The sequence below is a fragment of the Polyodon spathula genome, chromosome 7 (genome assembly GCF_017654505.1).
Source record: "Polyodon spathula isolate WHYD16114869_AA chromosome 7, ASM1765450v1, whole genome shotgun sequence".
Lineage (NCBI taxonomy): Eukaryota > Metazoa > Chordata > Actinopteri > Acipenseriformes > Polyodontidae > Polyodon > Polyodon spathula.
The window spans coordinates 17,710,466-17,731,229 of NC_054540.1; the positions used below are offsets into that span (position 1 = coordinate 17,710,466).

The 20,764-nt window shown below is 36.8% G+C and overlaps 1 protein-coding gene across 1 annotated transcript; it reads right to left on the reverse strand.

Moving 5' to 3' along the window:
* Positions 1-1,260: 1,260 nt before the first annotated feature.
* LOC121319053 (coiled-coil domain-containing protein 3-like) lies at positions 1,261-19,447 on the reverse strand. Its single transcript, XM_041256276.1, has 3 exons — positions 18,488-19,447; positions 15,949-16,123; positions 1,261-1,673 (listed from the first exon to the last, which is right to left on the reverse strand). Exons 1-3 carry the CDS (start codon positions 18,856-18,858, stop codon positions 1,413-1,415), a joined length of 807 nt encoding a protein of 268 aa, XP_041112210.1. The 5' UTR covers positions 18,859-19,447; the 3' UTR covers positions 1,261-1,412.
* Between the last annotated feature and the right edge of the window lie 1,317 nt (positions 19,448-20,764).

The following is a 20,764-nucleotide window of genomic DNA, read 5'->3' on the forward strand; positions in this document are numbered from 1 at the left end:
ATACATACCCCAAGAGACTTGCAGCTGTAATTGCTGCAAAAGGTGGCTCTACAAAGTATTGACTTTGGGGGGGTGAATACTTATGCACGCTCAAGTTTTCTGTTTTTTTGTCTTATTTCTTGTTTGTTTCACAATAAAAAATATTTTGCATCTTCAAAGTGGTAGGTATGTTGTGTAAATCAAATGATACAAACCCCCCAAAAAATCAATTTTAATTCCAGGTTGTAAGGCAACAAAATAGGAAAAATGCCAAGGGGGGGTCAATACTTTCGCAAGCCACTGTATATATATATATATATATATATATATATATATATATATATATATATATATATAATAGTCAGTCACTCAGATAGACAATGAGTCTCAGAGACATGTCATTGTTACTCAGAGACATGTCAGTCGCGTTTTACCGACCTCGTATTAAGAATAAAATCAATTCCCATTACATATATGTAACAAATTAATGCACTTACCCATCGCTCACAATTTCTGACTCTGTCACCATCTTTTCAGTGTTACAATTTATTTTAATATCTGTCACAACCTGCGCTTTTTTTTTTTTCTCGCTGCATGCCAAATCAGTCTGTGCAGTTACACAACGCTTCTTCCAGTTTCACCTGACAAAAATGCAGCCAAAACAAAGCGAAGAGAGAAGCTACTGTAATATAACAGTTAATCATTAAACAATCGTAATTCTGAAATGTTTTTTTTTTCAATCTCTGATCTTTAGTTGTTTTTTGTGCATTTTCATTTGTAAGTGAACTGTGACATGAGGGCCTTATCGAAAACTATGTTCTGCAATCTTGAATACTGACTTTGGATACTGTTTTAATTCTGGAAACTTTTTATATATATACATGTATATATTTTGCTCAATTGCATTACCTTTTACATTGTACAACTGCATTACCTTTTACATTTTGCTTTTGTGTCGTCAACGGGAAATTTTACATACTGCTACAATACGTACCGGATTTAAAAGTATGTACTGTACTATAATCCATGTGTCGTCTCTTTGGGCAAGTGATATTGTGAGAATTATATCGTTCTGAATGAAAATACTTCTGTTGAAAATGTAGTACTGTACCAGCAAAACCAACTACAGTACATCTAAATGGAAGCCTACTTATTTTAAAACAATATCTTTTTTGTGTACCCTGAAAAACAGACAACGGTTAGAATGGGCCAAAATGAAATAATTAGAAATGCGTCACAAGCGTTTAACCATCACTGAAGTCAAGATTTTATAGGGTCGGATATGTGAGTGCTGACTCTATATATATATTTGTGTATAACAAGAACTAACTGCAATACATATTTTTGTGACCATTACCCAAACATTTCAGTAATGAAGATTGCCCAGCAACCTCCAAGATCACCAACAATCACTGCAACACGTGCGTTGCACATTACAACTTGAGGAAAATGGAGGGCGAGTTAGGATGGGGGCCGTGCTCACTGATTGCCTCTACTAGTTTCTCCTGAAGTTTCTTGTTAGCTTGCTCCAAGCGCCGGCTGTTTTTGCGGGCCTGTCGCAGTGACCTCTTGACCTTCTTGACGCGGTCTCGTAGTTGTTTATTGCGCCTCTCCAGGACAGCGATCTTCTCCTGCAGCCTCTTTGTACGATCCTCCTCCTCAAAGAGGGCCATCTGCACAGAGGAGCACAGGAGCTGCAGGGAGACAAAGTGACAAGAGGTAATACAACTTTACAACATGGGCTGCAAATGTATGTGAATTCAAACTGAACATCACCATTTAATACAATCACCTGAATAGTCTTTACATTGTTTTAAGCGTTAGTGTACAAGCTGAAGTTCTATGCCTATTACCAAAGTGCTAACCCTGCTACCACCACTGCTTCTCAAATTATTCTCTCCAAAGTTATATTTTATTGTTCCAGTGTTACTTTTGGGCTTCTGTTTATTCTTTTTTAATGTAGGTTTAAGGTTTCAGCCCTGTAATGTCAGTAATGTCTTTATTTACAAGTCTCCATTTTTGTAGTAAATAAATAAATAAATAAATAAATAGCTTTGCAAAAGTTGATATTTACTTTCTCATAACTGCCACCATTTAATAGTATATTGAATTTGTGCAGCTGAAATACACCAAAATTTAAAAAAAAGGGTACTTATGCTTTGCTACAAAATGTTTTCCACTTTCACCTATTGGATAATGATTGGCAATTTGTCTTTTTTGTGCTTTCTGTGTCACTTAGCAAGGCAAACATTCTCAGTGACCACACACTACACAATTGAGCAGCTGTTAATTATTTTTTTCCAGAATAGTTTCCCTGCATGAGTGGATTTCTTCTGTTTTCATTGCAATTAATGGCACACACATTTATCCATGGATGTACCACACTGTACAGTGTTGTAAGCAGGTGGTACAAGACAGAACAGATGACACTCCTGAACTGAAGCCCCTTTAAATGCTGACAGGTGATGGTGTGGTATACCTAATTTTCTAATTTGCAAATAAAAAAAGCTATAGTTGGTTTTATTTTAGACTGCTATGTGTCCCAATTTTAATTAAAATATATACTACAATAGGCTATTATCTGCTGTCAACTTGTTTTAAAAAATTACTTTAAACATGATTTTTAATAACATAGAAAAAGAAGCTCTGCATTCATTTAAATTTATTGGTGTTATTTCATGACTGAATATTGTTTAAATAGCAGGGGGTGTGCATTAATATTCTGTTCTGGCCGTATTGTTGACATATTGGCACCTGCGGCGAATTGAAGCTGAAGTTATGTCAATATAAATCAAAGTCCTTTAAAGAGCCAATCTACTAGCTTTTCAGGCTCATGCAATATGGAAGCCACATTGCAGCGTTATAAACCTCCAGTCATTTTTTAACACTTCAGTTTGGCACTAATAGTCTACAGGTCTTTTGCCTGCTTAACCCTTTGCATTCGAGAAGCTGTAGCAACAAACAGAAGCTCCTACACTGGCCTGCAGCCACACAGTACCAGCTTGGTACATAGTGTGCAATGTTGGGTGCCTGGTTAATCTTGAGGGAACTCCAAGGAAAAGCAAGAGCTGCAGGAAACAAAGCTGCTGATGATTTGGGTTTTATTCAGAGCTATTCCTTTTGTTTCCTCTAGGAATGACAGAGACAAGTTTCTTAAAAACAATTATAAATTAAACCAGTATTAAGAAACTGTGTCCTTTAAATAGGCATGAATAGTCTTATCTGTACCTGTCATCCTGGTAATGAAATTCTGGAAGTTACGGTATGGTGCGAGTTTCAGGAAAATAAGTTTAAAAAGCAACAGGGAGTCCTAACAAATAAGATTTATAAAACAAAGTGACCAACAGTCTTGTATTATCTGCGTTGCACATAAGCTCAGCAGCAGAAGTTAAATTATGACCTAACGGCTGGACTTGAGGTGTCAGGAAGTATTTTAATTACAGAGTGTTTTTGCAGAAAATGTAATACAAACATAGCCTCCCCCACAATGCTCTGGCTCTTAGAAGTATCAGCTCTGCTACAGACCATGTTCACATTAACTTTCAAATCCACCCTGCGGTTACTGGGTTGGCCTTAACTCGAAACTTAACAACACTCACTAGGGGGCAGATGCTTGTCCGCTACTACCTTGATATGTTAAAGATAAACTGCAAGGTTGGTTAAGCTGTTACACGTTCATCTAACAGTAGTACATAAAGACACAAGGGTACTTAAAATTACACAAAAGAGAAAGGAAGGAGCAACATGTGGACAGCATGACTGTACCAGCACAATGTAATACTGTTTGGATCCCACAATCTGAGCAACTGCACAGGGGTTTTGCGTTTTGTTTATTTCAACACAAAACCTTAAAACCTTTAGGTTTGACACAATTGTAACTAAAAAAAAAAAAAAAAAAAAAAAATGATTTTTTTTTAATGATCTAAACAACACCAAATCTTAATACTGACAAATTTATAAATGAGATTTTTCACAGACTTACTGTGTTTTTATTGTACACAGTAGTTGGTTATATGGCTACGGTATTTAGATCATGTTTAGATCATTCAAATACACCCCATTAACTTTTGTGAATTATTTTTCAATATCATAATTAGTAAGTGATAGCTTGTGACAGGGCAAATGAGATCCCTACACTGAAAAGCTCATCTCCTACCAGCAGGGGAACAGGGGGAACCTGTCCATAAGCAGGTTCTGGCAAATATGGGATTAATATTCCATAGATGTTGGCCTTCTAGGAGGTTGGTGGAGGGGAACAAGGTACACCTGGTTCCCAGGTAATCGGGTACGGGGCAGAGCCAAGGTGTACAAAAGGGGCAGCTTCTCCACCGGTCGTGTTCCTGGGACAGAGGGGTGACTGTGGTAATTGAAGGACCAGAGCTTGATATGTCTGCTCCTCTAATGACCTGTCTTGTAAATAGTGTGTCTTAAAGTGACAGCACAGTGCACCGTTTTTGTGTTTGTCTGTAAATAAACATGGTTACACCTTTTTCATTTGAAACCTGACTCTGTGTGTCATTCCACGGCCTCCCACACAGCTAACTGGCAAATTCCAAAGTGAAATAAAGAGTGGAATATGACAAAAATAAATTATTCTGGTTTCTATGCACTAGGTGAGTTAAAATGTTGGGGGCCTGTTTGAAGCAAATGTAAATGCAAAGGTAAATTTCCATACAGAGGAATACAATAATTGTGTTTTCCTTAAACCTTGAACCATTGGGGAAAGGTCAAAAGGACAGCCATTTTCTGCAGAAAGAAACCCTTTTTTGGCACCTGATAAAACGGCTGAAAGTTTCTGAAATACATATTGTTTTCTAATCCAATAATTTGCTACAGCAAAACACCTTACACACACTGCTTGCACAATGCAAAACATACAGACAAGCTTTCCTTAATAGATTTGAAAGTGTCTCCTAAAAATATTTTCCAGAGGAATTTGGTTATTGCCATTGGTGCAGCAACTGTTATTATAGGCCACATGTTCTGAATCCACCACACTGGCACTGTTCAGAGACACTAACAAGTGGGTGTCTGGATATTATTATTAGCTTCTGCTGCTGCCAATCTCTGGACTTTGCTAAACAATATACTAAAATCATGGTATATGAACATGATATATAAAGATTTTATTATCTATCACCCGCCACCACCCCCCCCCCCCCCCCAAAAAAAAAGAAAAAAGCCTAACAAACATAAAACAGAACCAAGACGTATATCCTGGTGCTGACAACATTTTTTTTGGTAACATGCTTAAAATGTATTAAAAATTCCTCTACTTGTCTGCAGGCCAGTAAAAAACATCAATAACAGTGTCAACACATTGGGAAGCATTCCATTCTACAGATGAGCTGCCTTTGCTGAGTAATGTGGCTTTTAATAAAAGTCTGCACCTTCATAACCTTCTCTGGTATGCTGAGGACATGGTACTGGTGGTCTTACAGGGCCCAGTTATGTTTCACTGAACAGGCTTAGTTCAGTAAACTATTTAACCAAATATCTATGATACAAGAAATATATACAGTACCTACGGCATGAAATTGTTATGCCTGGCATCTTGCAAGGACTTAATTGAAAAGAAGACTTGCGTCTCAACTGTAAACTACTTGTAAAATATTGAAATAGTGGCCTGTATCACATCAAATGTGTGAATTTTCAGAATAAATAATTACCACTCCCGTTCATCACCACATAGAAATAATAACCCTAAGGTCATCATTTACAACCAAACTTTAATGATGTCATTTTTTTTTTTTGTTCTAGGCAAGATGCTTGAGTAAAGGTGGACATTACAACTTGTCCAGACAGAGTTAATGGAATACCTATTCATTGCTTTCCCACAGCAGACATCAAACTAATTAGACATTCTGACTGCAATGCTCCTTTTGCTCAAATGATAGTAGGACATTTGGAAATTGAACGCATTTCTCAACAAGACACTGCATGCCTGCTGGTATTTATGACAGAAGAAGCTGTTAGCAGGATGTACATGGACATTAAACACATCATATTTCTATAGTGTCTCTGCACTAGGTTTGAAACATATCAAGAGTATATGGGAAGTGGTCAGGGAACTCTGGCACCTGAAAAAAGCAAATACATTATTTCCTGATCTCAGCATTTGGATATCTTTTAAACTGTACATTCCACATTTGAAACAGCCTCCTTCTGCCCCCTTGTGTGAGCCACCAATAACCCAATTTATTATTTTAAGCTCACTGTGAAGAATGAATTGGTTCAGGTTGCCTATATATTAACAAATATACAGCAGCAAAATCCAATGAAAAGGGAGTCATCGATCACGACTTTTACGATCATGATAATTACGTTATAACCATTGATAAATATAAATATAGTTGATAATTACTGAATTTATGTAGTTTTTTTTTTTTTTTTTTAATCACAAACAACCTGTTAAGACTTCATCTGGTTTTGCACAAAAATCTTTCATTTTGTGCACTATGGGGCTGATGTAAGGATACTTGCAAAGTGATTTGCGGTCGCAAAATCAGCATTTTGCACATGCAAACCGCATTTAGATGTCGTAAACTGGAACTTTAGCAGCCACTAAAAATGCAGCGCCTGTAAAGAATGGGTTTTACTTGCTATTCTGCATCCGCTATCAAATTAGCACTTTGCCATCATTAATCCATTAAAATGTTTTTAAATGAAGAAAAGAGCATGGAATTGGGCAGTGATCTGGAATAATAAACAGACGCAAACATTACAATGAGATGTAAGGATTTTGCCTTGCACTTGGGCAATTGCTGACCCTCCAAAAACTGTGCACCTCCTCTTACAAGGTGCAAACCACTGTAGAAGCGAGTAAGTAACAGCTGCATAAAACCATGCCCATTTAGAGACTTATCATTGGCCTCAGGATGGCTGCTGTGGTACACTTCCTGATGCAGCGATGCTTGGCTCTTGTTCAGGACAGGCAGGAAAATGTGTCAGAGGAGAAGGGCAAGACAGAGAAGACCCTGTATATTCAATCCCAGGGTCACTTTGTTTGGGATGCCGGAGGATGTGGTGGTAAGGCGTCATCGTCTCACTCCGCAGGTCATCCTAGACCGAATTTCAACTTTTTGTCACCTGGTTGACTGTCCTCCTGGTAACACCAATAGCATTGACTTTCTCCACTATAGAGGACCATTTGGCCTCTTTGGCAGCATAACTGTTATTTTCCAAACAACTCAATTTCATGTTGAGTGACATCGACTGTAAAGACTTAGTTCCTCCTCAGAAGCCTTTCCTTTTCTTTTCCGTGTGCCAAGAGGACTTTGCTGCCCTTCCTGCGACATATTTTTTTTGTTAGGTTTAATTTTTGTGTTCCACAAATCTCACACAGTGCCTACTGCTCTCTGTACCCACCTCTGGGCGGTAAGTGCGGCCGCTAAATAGCCCGATGCACAGACAGAGCTCATTGAGACTCTCATTATCATGACTGCAGCTCATTATTTGTGCATGCTGAGTAATCTGCATTACACTTACGCTTGTATAGGCTGTAATGCAAATTAATTATCTGGCCACTAGGCAATTTGGATTTAGCATCTGCAATTTTTTTTGCCTATCCTTAGATCAGCCCTTATGTGTGGTAAAAATACAGTTCCAGAAATAGCAAGTTGATGGATTTAGTTTATGTCTGACCCTGGGGTCACTGTGGTGAGTTCTGGGTATTTATGGGGGAAATACATATGCTTCTAGCAATGGCCAGCTGCTTTCAATTATAAAACAGGGAAAATGGAGGCCATGTTTGACTGTCTGGCTGCATATGACAGCATCCAGCAGGCATGTGAAAGGCATTTTTATCGTCGGTCTATTACTCACAATAAGTCATAATATTAAACGTTAACTGTAAAGATGATGGTGACAGAAAAATCAACAGGATATTTATTAAGACTTGTCTTGACTGCTATTAATGGTTTGAAGTTTATTCTTGTGATTTAAAACACTAAGTTTCTAACCACAGAGACAATAACAAACATGAAAATGGTTTTAAAAATGTTAAAAATGATTACAGAGATCAAAATCTTTCTAGACAAAATACATTTGCATGCTAAGACTTGCTATATGACATTTGACTTGCATGGAATGCACTTTGCTGCTTTACTCAATACCACAAATATGAATCATTCTAATTTGACAATGGGTCTGGATTTGTGACTTATGTGTTTTTCAGACTGCACTTATGTTAAAGTAAACTGCTACACTGTGCTTCTCATTCAGTTCCCTGGTGTTTTCAGTTTAAATTGTTTCAGTACACATGCATCTGCCTTTGACACAAGGTGCCTATCTGAAGCGTTCCACATTGTAACTCACAACTTTCAGTCCGACTCTCTAACCATGAAAATCCAAAGAAACCAGTCAAAACAAGGCCTTTCCTGTAACAGTATGTCTAGTGAATATGACAAGGGGTCTTATATGTGTGCAAGCACTTTGTGTGAAATATAGAGCAAACATCATCTACTGCAGTGTTATAAAACTTGTAACTGATCTTTTATTTATTTATTTATTTATTTATGTATTTATTAAACAATCCAATTTAGGTTAACAGGGCTATCAGTTTAGTGGCTTAGGCATCAGAATCGATTGAAAAAAATACCAAAAATGGTGGTGATTTCAGAATTGTTCTATGTGTCACATTAAATTGCTGAATCAAGTCCACTACAGAACACTGCAAATAAGACATGTTTAGTTTCTTCAACAAAAACTACAATGTATATTTCAAAAAGAATTTATTTATTTTGGATAGCACTGGTGATTTACTGGTGTGTCTCTTCAAGAGACCAAGGGGCTATATGCGTCACTTTACAGAACTGCAAGTCAGCTCTATCTATGCACTAGAGACTGTGGGGTGAGTTACCTAAAATCTAAAAACTAGTTTACAGTAAATGACCTCAGAAAGAAGGTGGGCCTAAACCAACATGTTTTACTAAGAAAATCCCAATAGTGTTAGAAATTTGATGTATTAATATTTTTGTTTTGCTTTTTTCAATGTCCCCCAGGAAGATTTAATCAGCCAATTTCAATTGTAAGTGTCTCGGAGGTATTCCAGTGGAAGAGTTAACAATGATTGGCATTGTTTGATATCGCAGGGGTACAACTGATAAATGTGCTGGCAAGTGCTAGGATTTTAGGGAAGCATTATGAATAATTTGTGCTATGCATCAAGCTATAGTCAATTACAAGAAGATTGTGTAACGATGACATTATTTTAGAGAGTTTATCATTTTTAAAAGACATTAAAAATACTGAAATTGTGCCATGTGATCCAATTTCACAGATAGTCAAACAAAAACTAAAATTCAGCAGACTGCAAAGTTTATGGAGGTCATGGCATTAGCAGTTTTCTGAAGGTCTTGCTGGGGGACTGTGTGAAAATAACTCTATTCTCAGAGAGAAACTCCTAATGATACCCTCAATAGGACTGAAACAGCTCAGCGTGCTCAGACTTACACTATGTTCATTTCAATCTCACATTCATGTAGCTCAATTCATCACATTAGGAACTCATATTGTGCACTGGTAAGAAATTAACAGGAAATTATGACCGGCTGAAAGGACACAATGACCAATCCATAGCACCTGAAGGATTGAATGTATTTGGTCTGTCATTATCGGCTGACCCTGTTTTTAGGGAATATCAAAGAGAGGTTTCTAAACTAAATCAATTCTATTGCGCTAAACTATACAGTTTAATTACTCATCACTGGTTTTAAATGAACTGCATGCTTTTTATGACTATATTGCTTAACCTTGAGAATGAAATAGCTGGTGAATGGTTGATTTAAACTATAAACTGCTAGCCTGGTGAACAGTTAAAAATAATTGTGTCGGGGTGTTTACTGTACAGTAACCAAATTTGGGTCTCAAATTTGTAAAGTGAGAAACGTTTAATCTCTCAGGCCTGTTTTTAGGTCTGGGTCTATTGTGTTCTATGGATCACATCTACCGTGTAACATCTTCAACATTTTATAATCCTCCAGGTATCACGGTTGCAAAAGCAACTGCTGTAGACGTGTCGAGATATGGACTGGCAAGAAGAGTCTGTTGTCTGCAATTAAAATACCCTTTTTAACATGAGCTGAACTCTAAATATTGGACAGCTGTTAAGGCCAACAAATACAGTATATCTGATTGAATTTCCTTACATTACAATGGGATATCTAGGATTTTACAGCCTCCATTTTTTAACATTTTTTTTAATAAATGAAGTGTTTCATTATCATGCTTTGGCTCCTAACTGTTTTTAGGTTAAAGGATGGATTCTCAAGTCATAATGTATCAACTGTTTAAAAAGTATGTGCAAAACCAACTTCCCCTGATCTAATTTATGATGGCTGTAAAATAAAAAATAAATTATCATCAAAGTGTTAATGGGAAGTCCCAGGCATGTGCAGAATAGCTTGGGGACAATTAAAGTTCCACACTGGTCTAACAGTATAAAAGGTCACTCACATAATGGGACTCTGTCACCAACAGATCATTAGAATTTCGAAGTTAAACTTAGAGGCTGCATATCATAGAGGAACTCTGAATGTGGGATATTGATGCTATAGCACCAATGTTGTGCATTTCTCAGAAGTTAAATGTCAGGTGCTACCACTGACTAAACACTCACAGACAGAAATAAATCTCATCCCTCTTAGTACTGGTGCCATCTGACAACAATTCATGTCTCAAACTCACACGTTACTCTGTCACTACCTGCCACCTGTAAATGTAACCCTTATTGTAAAATTTTACCCAACATTTAAACAAGCCACCCACTACCACACAATGACACCCTCTATCTAAATAACAGATTTACTATTAAAAACAAAACAGGTGCATACATGACGGCCTGGAGCCAGCTGAACAGTTTCTAAAAAAGAAAAACACAGACCTGTTTTTGACGACTCAAAAACCCTTCAAAACAGTTGTCCAAAATGAGCAGGCACTATAATTCTAAGTACTGGAACATACATCTCCCCTACAAAGGACACAAATAAAATGATTTAAAAAAATAGGGATCCAGAACATGCTTCTCTCCTGTGGTGTGATGTACATGGATAATTTGTTCATTAACTTGTTTAAGAAATGTTTTTGCTAAGTTACACCAAATTCAGGCTTGTGGTTCCCGAGGCAGAAGTGGGTGACAACAGATAAGATCACTTACTTTTCCATCACATGAGCATTTCTAAATAAAGAGAATTGTTTACACACACAGGTATAATCCATTACCTACACTTTTCTATAAGAAAACTTTAAACTTAAATCTTTCAATACTGACAGATTTTGTATCAGCTGTTGTTGGTGAGGACTACCAAACCAACCCAAATCCGAAAACTGTATTTTTTTTTTCACTTTGTACAGAGCCTGAGGCCTTGACATTACAACCACAACTTACGCATCTGTGTTTCAGTCATGCAGGTTATCATTAAGTGTTTAAGTAGGAAACCAGTAATTTTCTGTCTTCACCCCATATCACTCATTTACAAGAACGATACTTGCTTTGTACAAAACCTGGTCACAACAATGCTAGGTTGCATGGAATGCCTCAACTAGCAGCAACTGGTATGTGAACACTACAACCTTTTGATAAAAGTCCCAAAACAATATTGAGATTAAGACTGTTGACCCTGAAAACCCATTTGTTGGTATTCAATGGAGGGCAAAATGATAACTGTTTATTCCTGTCAGGTCAAAACCAAAACCATAATCCTCTGTAGTTCAATTTCTCTGACAAATTGTGAACAGAATGAAAATGTCAAATGTATCCTCTCTTAAAAATGCTATGAGTGCCACTATAATATGTAAGTAATAACACATAAATGACTGCACATTCCAAAAGGCAAAACCAAGGGCTTTCAACCAGTCTGAGAAGTTATTCAAAATAACCTGCAAAATCTATCAAACCACCTAAATAGTTTGACACACGATTTGTTTTTCAGGTTTCAAATTAATTGTGACTCTGTCCCTTGAAAATCGCTTTGACCACAATTTTAAATCTATAGAAAATTGGAATAAAACATTGCAACCGTGTAAAACAAGCAAGAAACAATGAAATTGCAGGATGAAATGATTACATTATTACAACAAGCAGTTTATTCTAGCTTTATAAATTGAAAATTATTATTACAAAATGGGCCTTCACAATCAGGCCCTACAGGTTCAAAGGAAAAACACCAAAGTTTAAGTTCACATTCTGTGTGAGGTTTGAATTGGGTCCTTATATTTTCTGCATAGTCAAAGTGAAAATAGCAGGGCTTGAGGGAATGTAAGAAAGTGTTTTTGAAACCTTGGTTATTATTCTTCTAAGGCTTTTGTGAGCATGACTTTTATTGGGGGATCGTAACATTAGATGCCCCTGTTGCTTTAAAACCTTACATAAAGATTAGTGCATATCTTTTAATCCCCTTAGCAATGCTTATTGTGTTGTTACCTTGGCTGTGACCCTCCACTTTAAAAGGAGGAAAGGTTAAAGAAAAACAGCTTTTGTCAGAACTTGTTATGGTTAGGGAATTCATTCCAGTAAGCAAACTTCAAATAGGATTCACTTTGGAAAAAAAAGAATAGAGGAGTTTCTGTCATTGCCGCCAATGTGTCTTGAATGCTAATGAGAGGGGAGGGTAAACAATGCAGGGAAAGCCGCAGAATTAGAAAAACAGACCGTGCCAGCATTCCTCACTCAAACCAGTGAAGACTCAACTTCTGATCTGTGTGAAGGTGTAAGCTTGCTAGCCACCCTAGGGATCAGGGCGGGCATCAAGTTTTTGTGGGCCCCGAACAACTGAACTCCAGTGGGCCCCCCACCCTTCAACCCCAAATCAAAAATATGTTTCTATCAAAAAAGTTTTCATAATCATTCTTGCAGTAGTGAATTGACAGTTATCAGTCAAATTAAAAAAAAAAGACTTTCAGTGGCAAATTTGTAAATTATGGTGTCAAATTTAACTGATTCAGCTTCTTTCCACTCAACTGAGAGAAGAGCCCATTGTTCCTGTGACACCTACGAGCAGAGGTAAACCTTGATAAGCTTTAACTTTAAATTTCTAGAATATTTTTTTCACTTGGAAGTTGTGGGGTAGGATGTGTAGATAAATGAAAAAAAAAAAAAAATATATATATATATATATATATATATATATATATATATATATATATATATATATATATATATATATATATATATGTATTTTAATTCCAGGCTATAAGGCAACTAAAGGTGAACATTTTAAAAGGGGCTGTAGACTTTCTGTAGACAATGTATGTTAAGACTAGTGGGTAAAAAAAATGTAATGTATATTGAAAATTTAATTGGACAAGCTATACAATAGCTTTACATTTCTACTTGCGATAGTGGCTACAGTTTTTCTAACATGACTAAATGTTTTAGAAAGGATTTGTCTCTAGTGAATAGAATAAAATAAATCCCAGGGAAGCCCCTGTACCTTGGTATGGCAAGATCAGCCAACAGCTCTCGGCTTTGGGAAGAACTGAGGAAGACGAAAGCTAATAAGGAGTGAGAGAGGAGGCAGGATGAATGGAACAGAGGAAGCAAGCACGAAGAGAGAAAAGAAAAACGGTTAGCTGGAAAGTTACAGTTTAGTTTAGTGAAAACGAAATGTTTCTAGGCTTAAAGCCTTCAGTAGGACAGCTGGCACAGAAATAGTACATTAACTTATATTTGCAATTGTATTTCTGCATGTATACTGTTTTTTGTTGCTTTTCCTTTATCCTTTGCATGAAGTTTAGCGCACAAAGAAAGCTCACAAGGAAGTCAACCTCTGCTGCTACCTAACGGCTACATGGGACTGTTGGCATCGCGCAAGGGATAATATACTAAATGGAAAAGACAAAGTTGACAATTTGTGAGCATCTGGTGACGGGGCGCAGGGCGAGTGATTGAGTTGCCTGGCATTGACGCCGGCCCTGCTAGGGATGAAACTAAAACTCCCAGAATAGATGTTATATAATAGTGATAGTTATGTTGCATAAAGCTCCGTATTTCTGACTCGATCGCTAATGGGACTGACAGATTGACTGGACTGAAGGTACCTGATCAGATGGTGTCTGTGCCCTTATTTGGCCTTACTAAAAAGTTAGAAAATACCATTTAAATTCTAATATAATTCCACAGCATTGCCAGCAATGAAAAATATGTTGCTGGGCAACAAACACTGTACTAATATAGGTACTACAATGAATTAAGGAGGCTTGGTGGTCCAGTGGTTAAAAAAAGGGTTTGTTAACAGGAGATGCCAGGTTCAATCCCAGCCACTGACTCACTGTGTGTGACTCTAAGCAAGTCATTTAACCTCCTTGTGCTCCGTCCTTCAGGTGAGACGTGAAACTGAGGTCCTATTGTAAGTGACTCTGCAGCAGCAGTTGTGATGCATAGTTCACCCCCAAGTCTCTGGAAGTTGTTTTGGAAGTGTCTGCTAAATGACCAAATAATAATAATAATTACCAGTGTGTATTGATTCATACCACTGTGATACCATATTCCCATCCAACACAGATTGCATTGTCACGGAAGACCATTTGGTATAGAAAAGAGGCACAATTTTCATGCTGTTTTCCCCAATGAAACAAGAAACAACTTTATATGAACTCTGAGATGTTTCTTGTAAGTTTTTTTTATTTTTTATTTTTTTCATTAACCTAGCATGCAAATGGGACTAACTTCACTGGTGCAAACAGACTAGAAATGAAAAGCTAATCATAAATAGGCTAGTACTACCAAGGCAAATTTTGTTTACCCTGCTTTTCCCCCTACATTTACTGTGCTTTATAACGGATGACCATGGCTTTTAGCAAGCTGTGCCATATCATTTCAGATGTATCATGTCTTCTTTGTCATGATGCATTTTAGTAACCTTTTATAGGGTATTTAGAAACTGTTGCCAATAAAAAGCTCCTTGACCATTGCAATTACAATTAAGAGCCTTTGGTGTTAAGACTGAGCATGATTATTATAGCAAATTAAAGGGTTAAAATGTGCTGCACATGAAGAATAGTACCACTGTTATTGGTTTATTTGTTGTCTGAACTGAGGTTTTTATAATAGATGAATATGGTAGAACAACTGGCACACAATAAGCGAGTCAACACCTGCTGCTCCACACAGAAACCACCATCGTAAAGGGAGACTTTAATGTATCCCAGCTCGCGCACTGCAGGGGGATAAAGAGAAGCCAATTAGAATGTTCTGTTGTACATATAACCTCAGATTTACCAGCAAACCACAGACATTAATGAGACGCCAAAAAATTTATAGCACCAGCTGTACTCTAGAAGAAGTTGTTTTTTTATGGCACTGATCATTTGATAGATACTGTAGCGACCTGGCCAACTGAAGGGGACCTTGTTGGACTTTTGTGTTGTCCTGGCTGTTTGTCCTGTATGTGTGTCCTGTGCTTTGGTGTTTTGTGTATTGTTAGGATTCAGACCATACTGTTTAGATGTGGTATGTGTGTGTGTGTGTGTGTGTGTGTGTGTGTGTGTGTGTGTGTGTGTGTGTGTGTGTGTGTGTGTGTGTGTGTGTTCATGCAAGCGGGAGCTGCGATTGGCTGGACCAGACAAGGACGCGGGAACAGCAGGGGTATAAAGACCTGGGACACGCGAAACCGGGGTAAGAGAGAGTGGGCAAGATAGTGTGAGAGACAGATAAGAGATTGACTGACAGAGCAACAGAATAAGTCTGAGGTTACCTAACCTGTGGTGTGGCAAATGAGAGGGAGAGAGGCTGAGGACTGTGTTGTATTTTCATAGGGATACACAGCATCTCTTGACAGAGAGCATCTTTCAAATCTGTTAGAATTTTTTTTTTTTTTCACAGAAGCAGGTCAAAGTGACAAAGTGACTTTCCATCCAGTACATATCTTCAGAAAGAAAGACATGCCCCATTGGACAATTACCCTTCACTAATTAAATCAGTAAAGTAACACCACATTGTTATAAGTCAGAGCGGAGTTTGAGAATCCTTACCCGGCTGTCCTCCTGTACCTCCCAGTCATTGCTGAAGATCTGGTGGGGCTGCTCGTGAGAGCAATTGGAGAACTGAAAGAGGCTGGAAAAGGTCCTTCTGTTTTCATGAGTGTCTGGGAAGATCGCATCCTGGAAATTCACTCCATGAGGAAGTATGTTATAGTTTTCATCCATCCTGCAAAGGACATAAATAAAAGAGTAAGGCCAGTGACTGCAATCCATCTGGTTATCAACTGCTTCTCCAGGGCTGAGACTGGCTTGAAAGCTGTTTATCACATGCTTGTGCTGTGACAACCCAATCATCTATATTTTTCAGTACAGTAGACTCGCTAAAGAAATGCATGCTGATAGCAGCAGTAGAATCTGAATTTCCACACAGGTGAATTTGAATATTATGGAAAACATCAAGCAAACTACCTTGATCAGCATATGTGTAGTATAGTGTCATTTGAAAGTAACTTGGCTGAGTTACAAATTGCGTTAACAGATGTTTTTTCCAAAGCTTTACTACTGACTTTTGAATAAAAAACATAAAACAAAAAATAGGCAATTCATTTTTAGTATGGACTTTTGTGTTGTCCTGGTTGTTTGTCCTGTATGTGTGTCCTGTGCTTTGGTGTTTTGTGTATTGTTAGGGTTCAGACCATACCGTTTAGATGTGGTGTGTGTGTGTGTGTGTGTGTGTGTGTGTGTGTTCATGCAAGAATTGCAAAATAGGCAATTCATTTTTAGTATGGTACAGAATGATCTAAATTTATCTATCAAGAAATATCTACAATCTGCACCTATTAAATATTTTATACACTGATAAAGGGTATTATACACATACTATATTCTGATCTATATTTGCATTCACATCATCCAGGGTAGTTACAATATAATAAGTATAATTATTGTGAAGGGCGAAAAAAATATCTCTTAGAAATGTTAATATATTTCTAATAATATCTCAGTCCCAAAAAATAAGATCTAGTTAAAATATATTAAGCCAGCTGTGAAAATCATACAAGTCCTCTGCAGACTGAGAAAATCATTAGTAGCCTGCAGGTTTCTCCAGTGGGTGCCAGAAAAGCCTTTGGACACTAGCAGCTCAACAGCAGCTCAGGATTTACTTTAAAACATTATTTCACAGCTTACGCAGTTTGGGTCTTATTATTGTTTCAAATACTTTTCATATGCATATATATATATAGTATATATATATATATATATATATATATATATATATATATATATATATATATATATATATATACTTTTTACTTTTTCAGCTCTATTAAGAGGTGAGTGGCTGAGTTCTGCTAAGTGGAGATCTGCACAAGCCTGTAAGTGGTGAAATGTGGAGGGTTGCTGTGAAAAAACTTCAAAGTTGTAGCCTTTGTGGCAGCATTAAAGCTGCTTGTTCCTGGGAACCATAGCTTTTTTCTGTTTTTTTCTATTTTCTGAATTTAGGTTTGGAGAATTAGGTCAATAATTAAATACAAGTATGGCATCTTATTACCATATTTCGTGAACAGGTGTATAATGTTGGCAATATGCAGAATGGATCAGTGATTCCTATAGGGGGTATTTATATTGTGTCCCCATGCATATTCACTAGAAAACAAGAGACTTCATGACCAAATACATTCAAACACTGTCAGGTCTGTGTACAGAAACAGTACAATGGAATTACTACAGCTTTATTAAAAGACTTGAAATAGGGGTGGTAGAAAAAAACTAGATGAATCACAAACCGTTTGTCTGAATTAGATTTAAACTAAGAAAAGAAAAAAATTAAGTTGACATGTTGTTCAAGAAATGTAGGATAGAATTTCTATGGGTTCATGATTAATCATCTTGAGGAATCTGTACTCTGACAAGCTGGACAATGTTAGCATGCTTCCAGTGCTCTGAGAATGGCTGTTTTAAATCTACATATTCAATAGCTATAGGTTGCAAATGGTTTACATGTTCAAGTTCCCTATTCATTACAAAATACTTGCCTTTATCAATAGTTTAGCTTTGGTCACAAAGAACCATTGACAAGCCCCAAAATCCTTGTTAAATGTTACTGAACAAATTTGACCAATCCACTAGCAGGAACCAGAGGTTAAAATAGCTTTTGTAAGCTGCGTTATATAATGTATGAACACACTGTAATTTAAATGTTTTGAAACAACTTTCTTGGAAATAATTACTTATTGGCATATTACAACAATTAATCACACAATGTTGCAATAAAGGAGAGTTTGTATAGGCTTTTGTGAAGTTATCACTGTGTTAATTTGCATGTTGACCTTAGATATCAAAAGTTATGATAAGGGGAACTCTTATTGAGATGATGTTACTCATACTTATTGCTTGTTGTTTTTGCTTTCTAACTAGAAGTCATAATAAGGGGGAATGTCCACTGGAATAGCATCTAATGAACTAGGGCACCTCTAATAGCATTGATTGGAACACATTACCCAATTTAAATTTAAGAAAAGTTGGCGACTTCAATAGCAGTGTCTGAATCTACTATGATAACTATTATGTCATTATGTGGAATACTTACCGAAGAAAAAAGATGTAGGAGTAATTTTGTACAACAGTGTGTGACTGACAGGAGAAGTAGCCCAGGCCAGTGAGGTTCAGTCTAGATCCAGCGGGCACCTCCAACATGCTGCCCCAGGCTTGGTCGCAAAGCAGCTCAATCTCTGCCCAGTAGAAGAGTGCCCCCTTGCTGCCTTCATATTGGTAAGGTAAGTAATTGTACATGCTGTACACGTCTTGATGCAGAGCCAACACCTTGGCATACACTATAATCTCTGCAAGCTCAGCTCTGCATCCCTCACTGAGGGGTCTCCAATCAGAAGGAAGCTGGCATCCCAGACTGGGTCGCACTTCATATATTATAAAGCACATGGTTATTAATACTGGAAGCATATTGCTGTTGAATTAACTTTCTAAACCCCCTGGTTGAACAGATACGTAATTACACTATATATAAATTAATACCTTTTGTCCGACAGAAGTTAGAATCCGAACCTTCTATAAGAATGATTTAACTGTTATATGCCTGGAACGAATTAGGTGAATTATTTCCCTTATTTTTCTATAGTTTTTCCACAGTATATAACTTAGTTTTAGTAGGTTGTTTCTCTCACTTTGAATGTAGCATGAGTTGTTGACGTCAAGTTGCTGTCAATCACGCAGGCAACACATTCTGCTTTAAGTAACCTTCCATGTAATTTTTAACCAGTAACACAAATCCATGTATCTCACTGTAGATCGGAATGGAAAGATATTTTGAATTTTTGCTGGTATATTTCCTCCAAGTCAAGTTTTTTTCTTTGAATAAAAATATAAATCCCGTAGCGTCAAAATGAGATGTAAACAAGACCAGTCACAGCCTCTATGGGTCACGGTTTAAAAAAAAAAAACCCAACTAAAGCCCGTCCACAGTACTTGACAGAGCGTAGAGATCACTGGCCCCTCGCGAGAGATGCAAGGACTCGCTCTGAGACATTACTCAATACAGTCAAAAGTTTTCAGAGAGCAGGAATCAGCAAGGTTGTTTAGAAAAGCCAATGAGAGAGAGAGAGAGAGAGAGAGAGAGAGAGAGAGAGACGCTTGTGGTTATACATTTTCTGTTTAACACTTTTTAGTTTCTGTAGTTTTTGTTACATGAATGTCTTTGAACGAAATTAGTTATCTTTTCTCGCTATTTCTTACCTCCACTTGTAGTTACATTACATTGTACCTATGAGAACGGGATACTAACCCAAAAATATAAGCTACGCTTTCTAAAAAAAAAATTTCAAAAATAAAAAATATATATATTAACAAGTGTTTATTTTGTAATAGGCTATGATGGGACAACTATTTACATTTTTATTTGCATTTGATATGAACACTTCACTGATCAATGTGGTGGCATTTTGGCCTCAAAAAACTACGTTGTCCTTATTTAGTTAAGGGTAAGAATGTCATGTTTGTACAATACGCATCAACATCTATGTCACATTTCCCATCACAGCAATTCATTTTCAAGGGGGATAACCCTGTTAATTAGTATGTACTAATTGGGAAGATGCAGAAACTGACAGCCTCCTTATTTTCATGAATAGCTCAATTCAAGAGTGACTTTCTGACAACAAAGCTGGCTTGAATGGTGGGTGATGCCAGAAAAAGAAATTCTGGCACCGGTTATTTGGTGCTAACCTTTACTGGAATGCAGTTCATGAATTTAGTTGTGACTTATTTTAAGGGAGAACAGCACCGCCTGCTGATACAACTTCGTATGGCAATAGATCACTATAAATACAGTAGTGTGCACCAATGGTAAATGTGCATTTGTATTTCTTCTTGTCACCTGTCCTACAGTACGGGTTCGTTTATAGAATAGGCTACATATCCAATACTGTTTAACGTTTTATAAATCTATACTAGATACTAGATTAACTTGATACTTTTACAACTACATTTTATATATATATATATATATATATATATATATATATATATATATATATATATATATATATATATATATAATATATATATTGAACACTAACAATTGTTTAATGACGTTGTTTATATGACGTGTTCTCTTTTGTTCTTTTCCAGAATTGCTTCCTACCATGTCTTTTTCAACCACTGAAAAAGTTTAATTTCTTAAGAAAAGTCATTTTAAAAATGACCACTGTGGGTTTAGTTAATGGAGAATCACTATACAAAAATATATAAAATAAAAAAAACAACAGAAAACGTTTAGAAGTGTGTAAATACAGTTATTAGAAATAAATATATTTATGCGTACCAATATATTTTTGCTATTTATTCTGCAAAG

Bases quoted from the DNA above. Each gene is read 5' to 3' on its own strand.
- LOC121319053 (XM_041256276.1), bottom strand. From the start codon at position 18,858: ATGCTTCCAGTATTAATAACCATGTGCTTTATAATATATGAAGTGCGA. The intron at 16,124-18,487 runs GTAAGTATTCCA...TGTCCTTTGCAG, and splicing joins TCCTACATCTTTTTTCTTCG to GATGGATGAAAACTATAACA. The intron at 1,674-15,948 runs GTAAGGATTCTC...GTCTCCCTGCAG, and splicing joins AGGTACAGGAGGACAGCCGG to CTCCTGTGCTCCTCTGTGCA.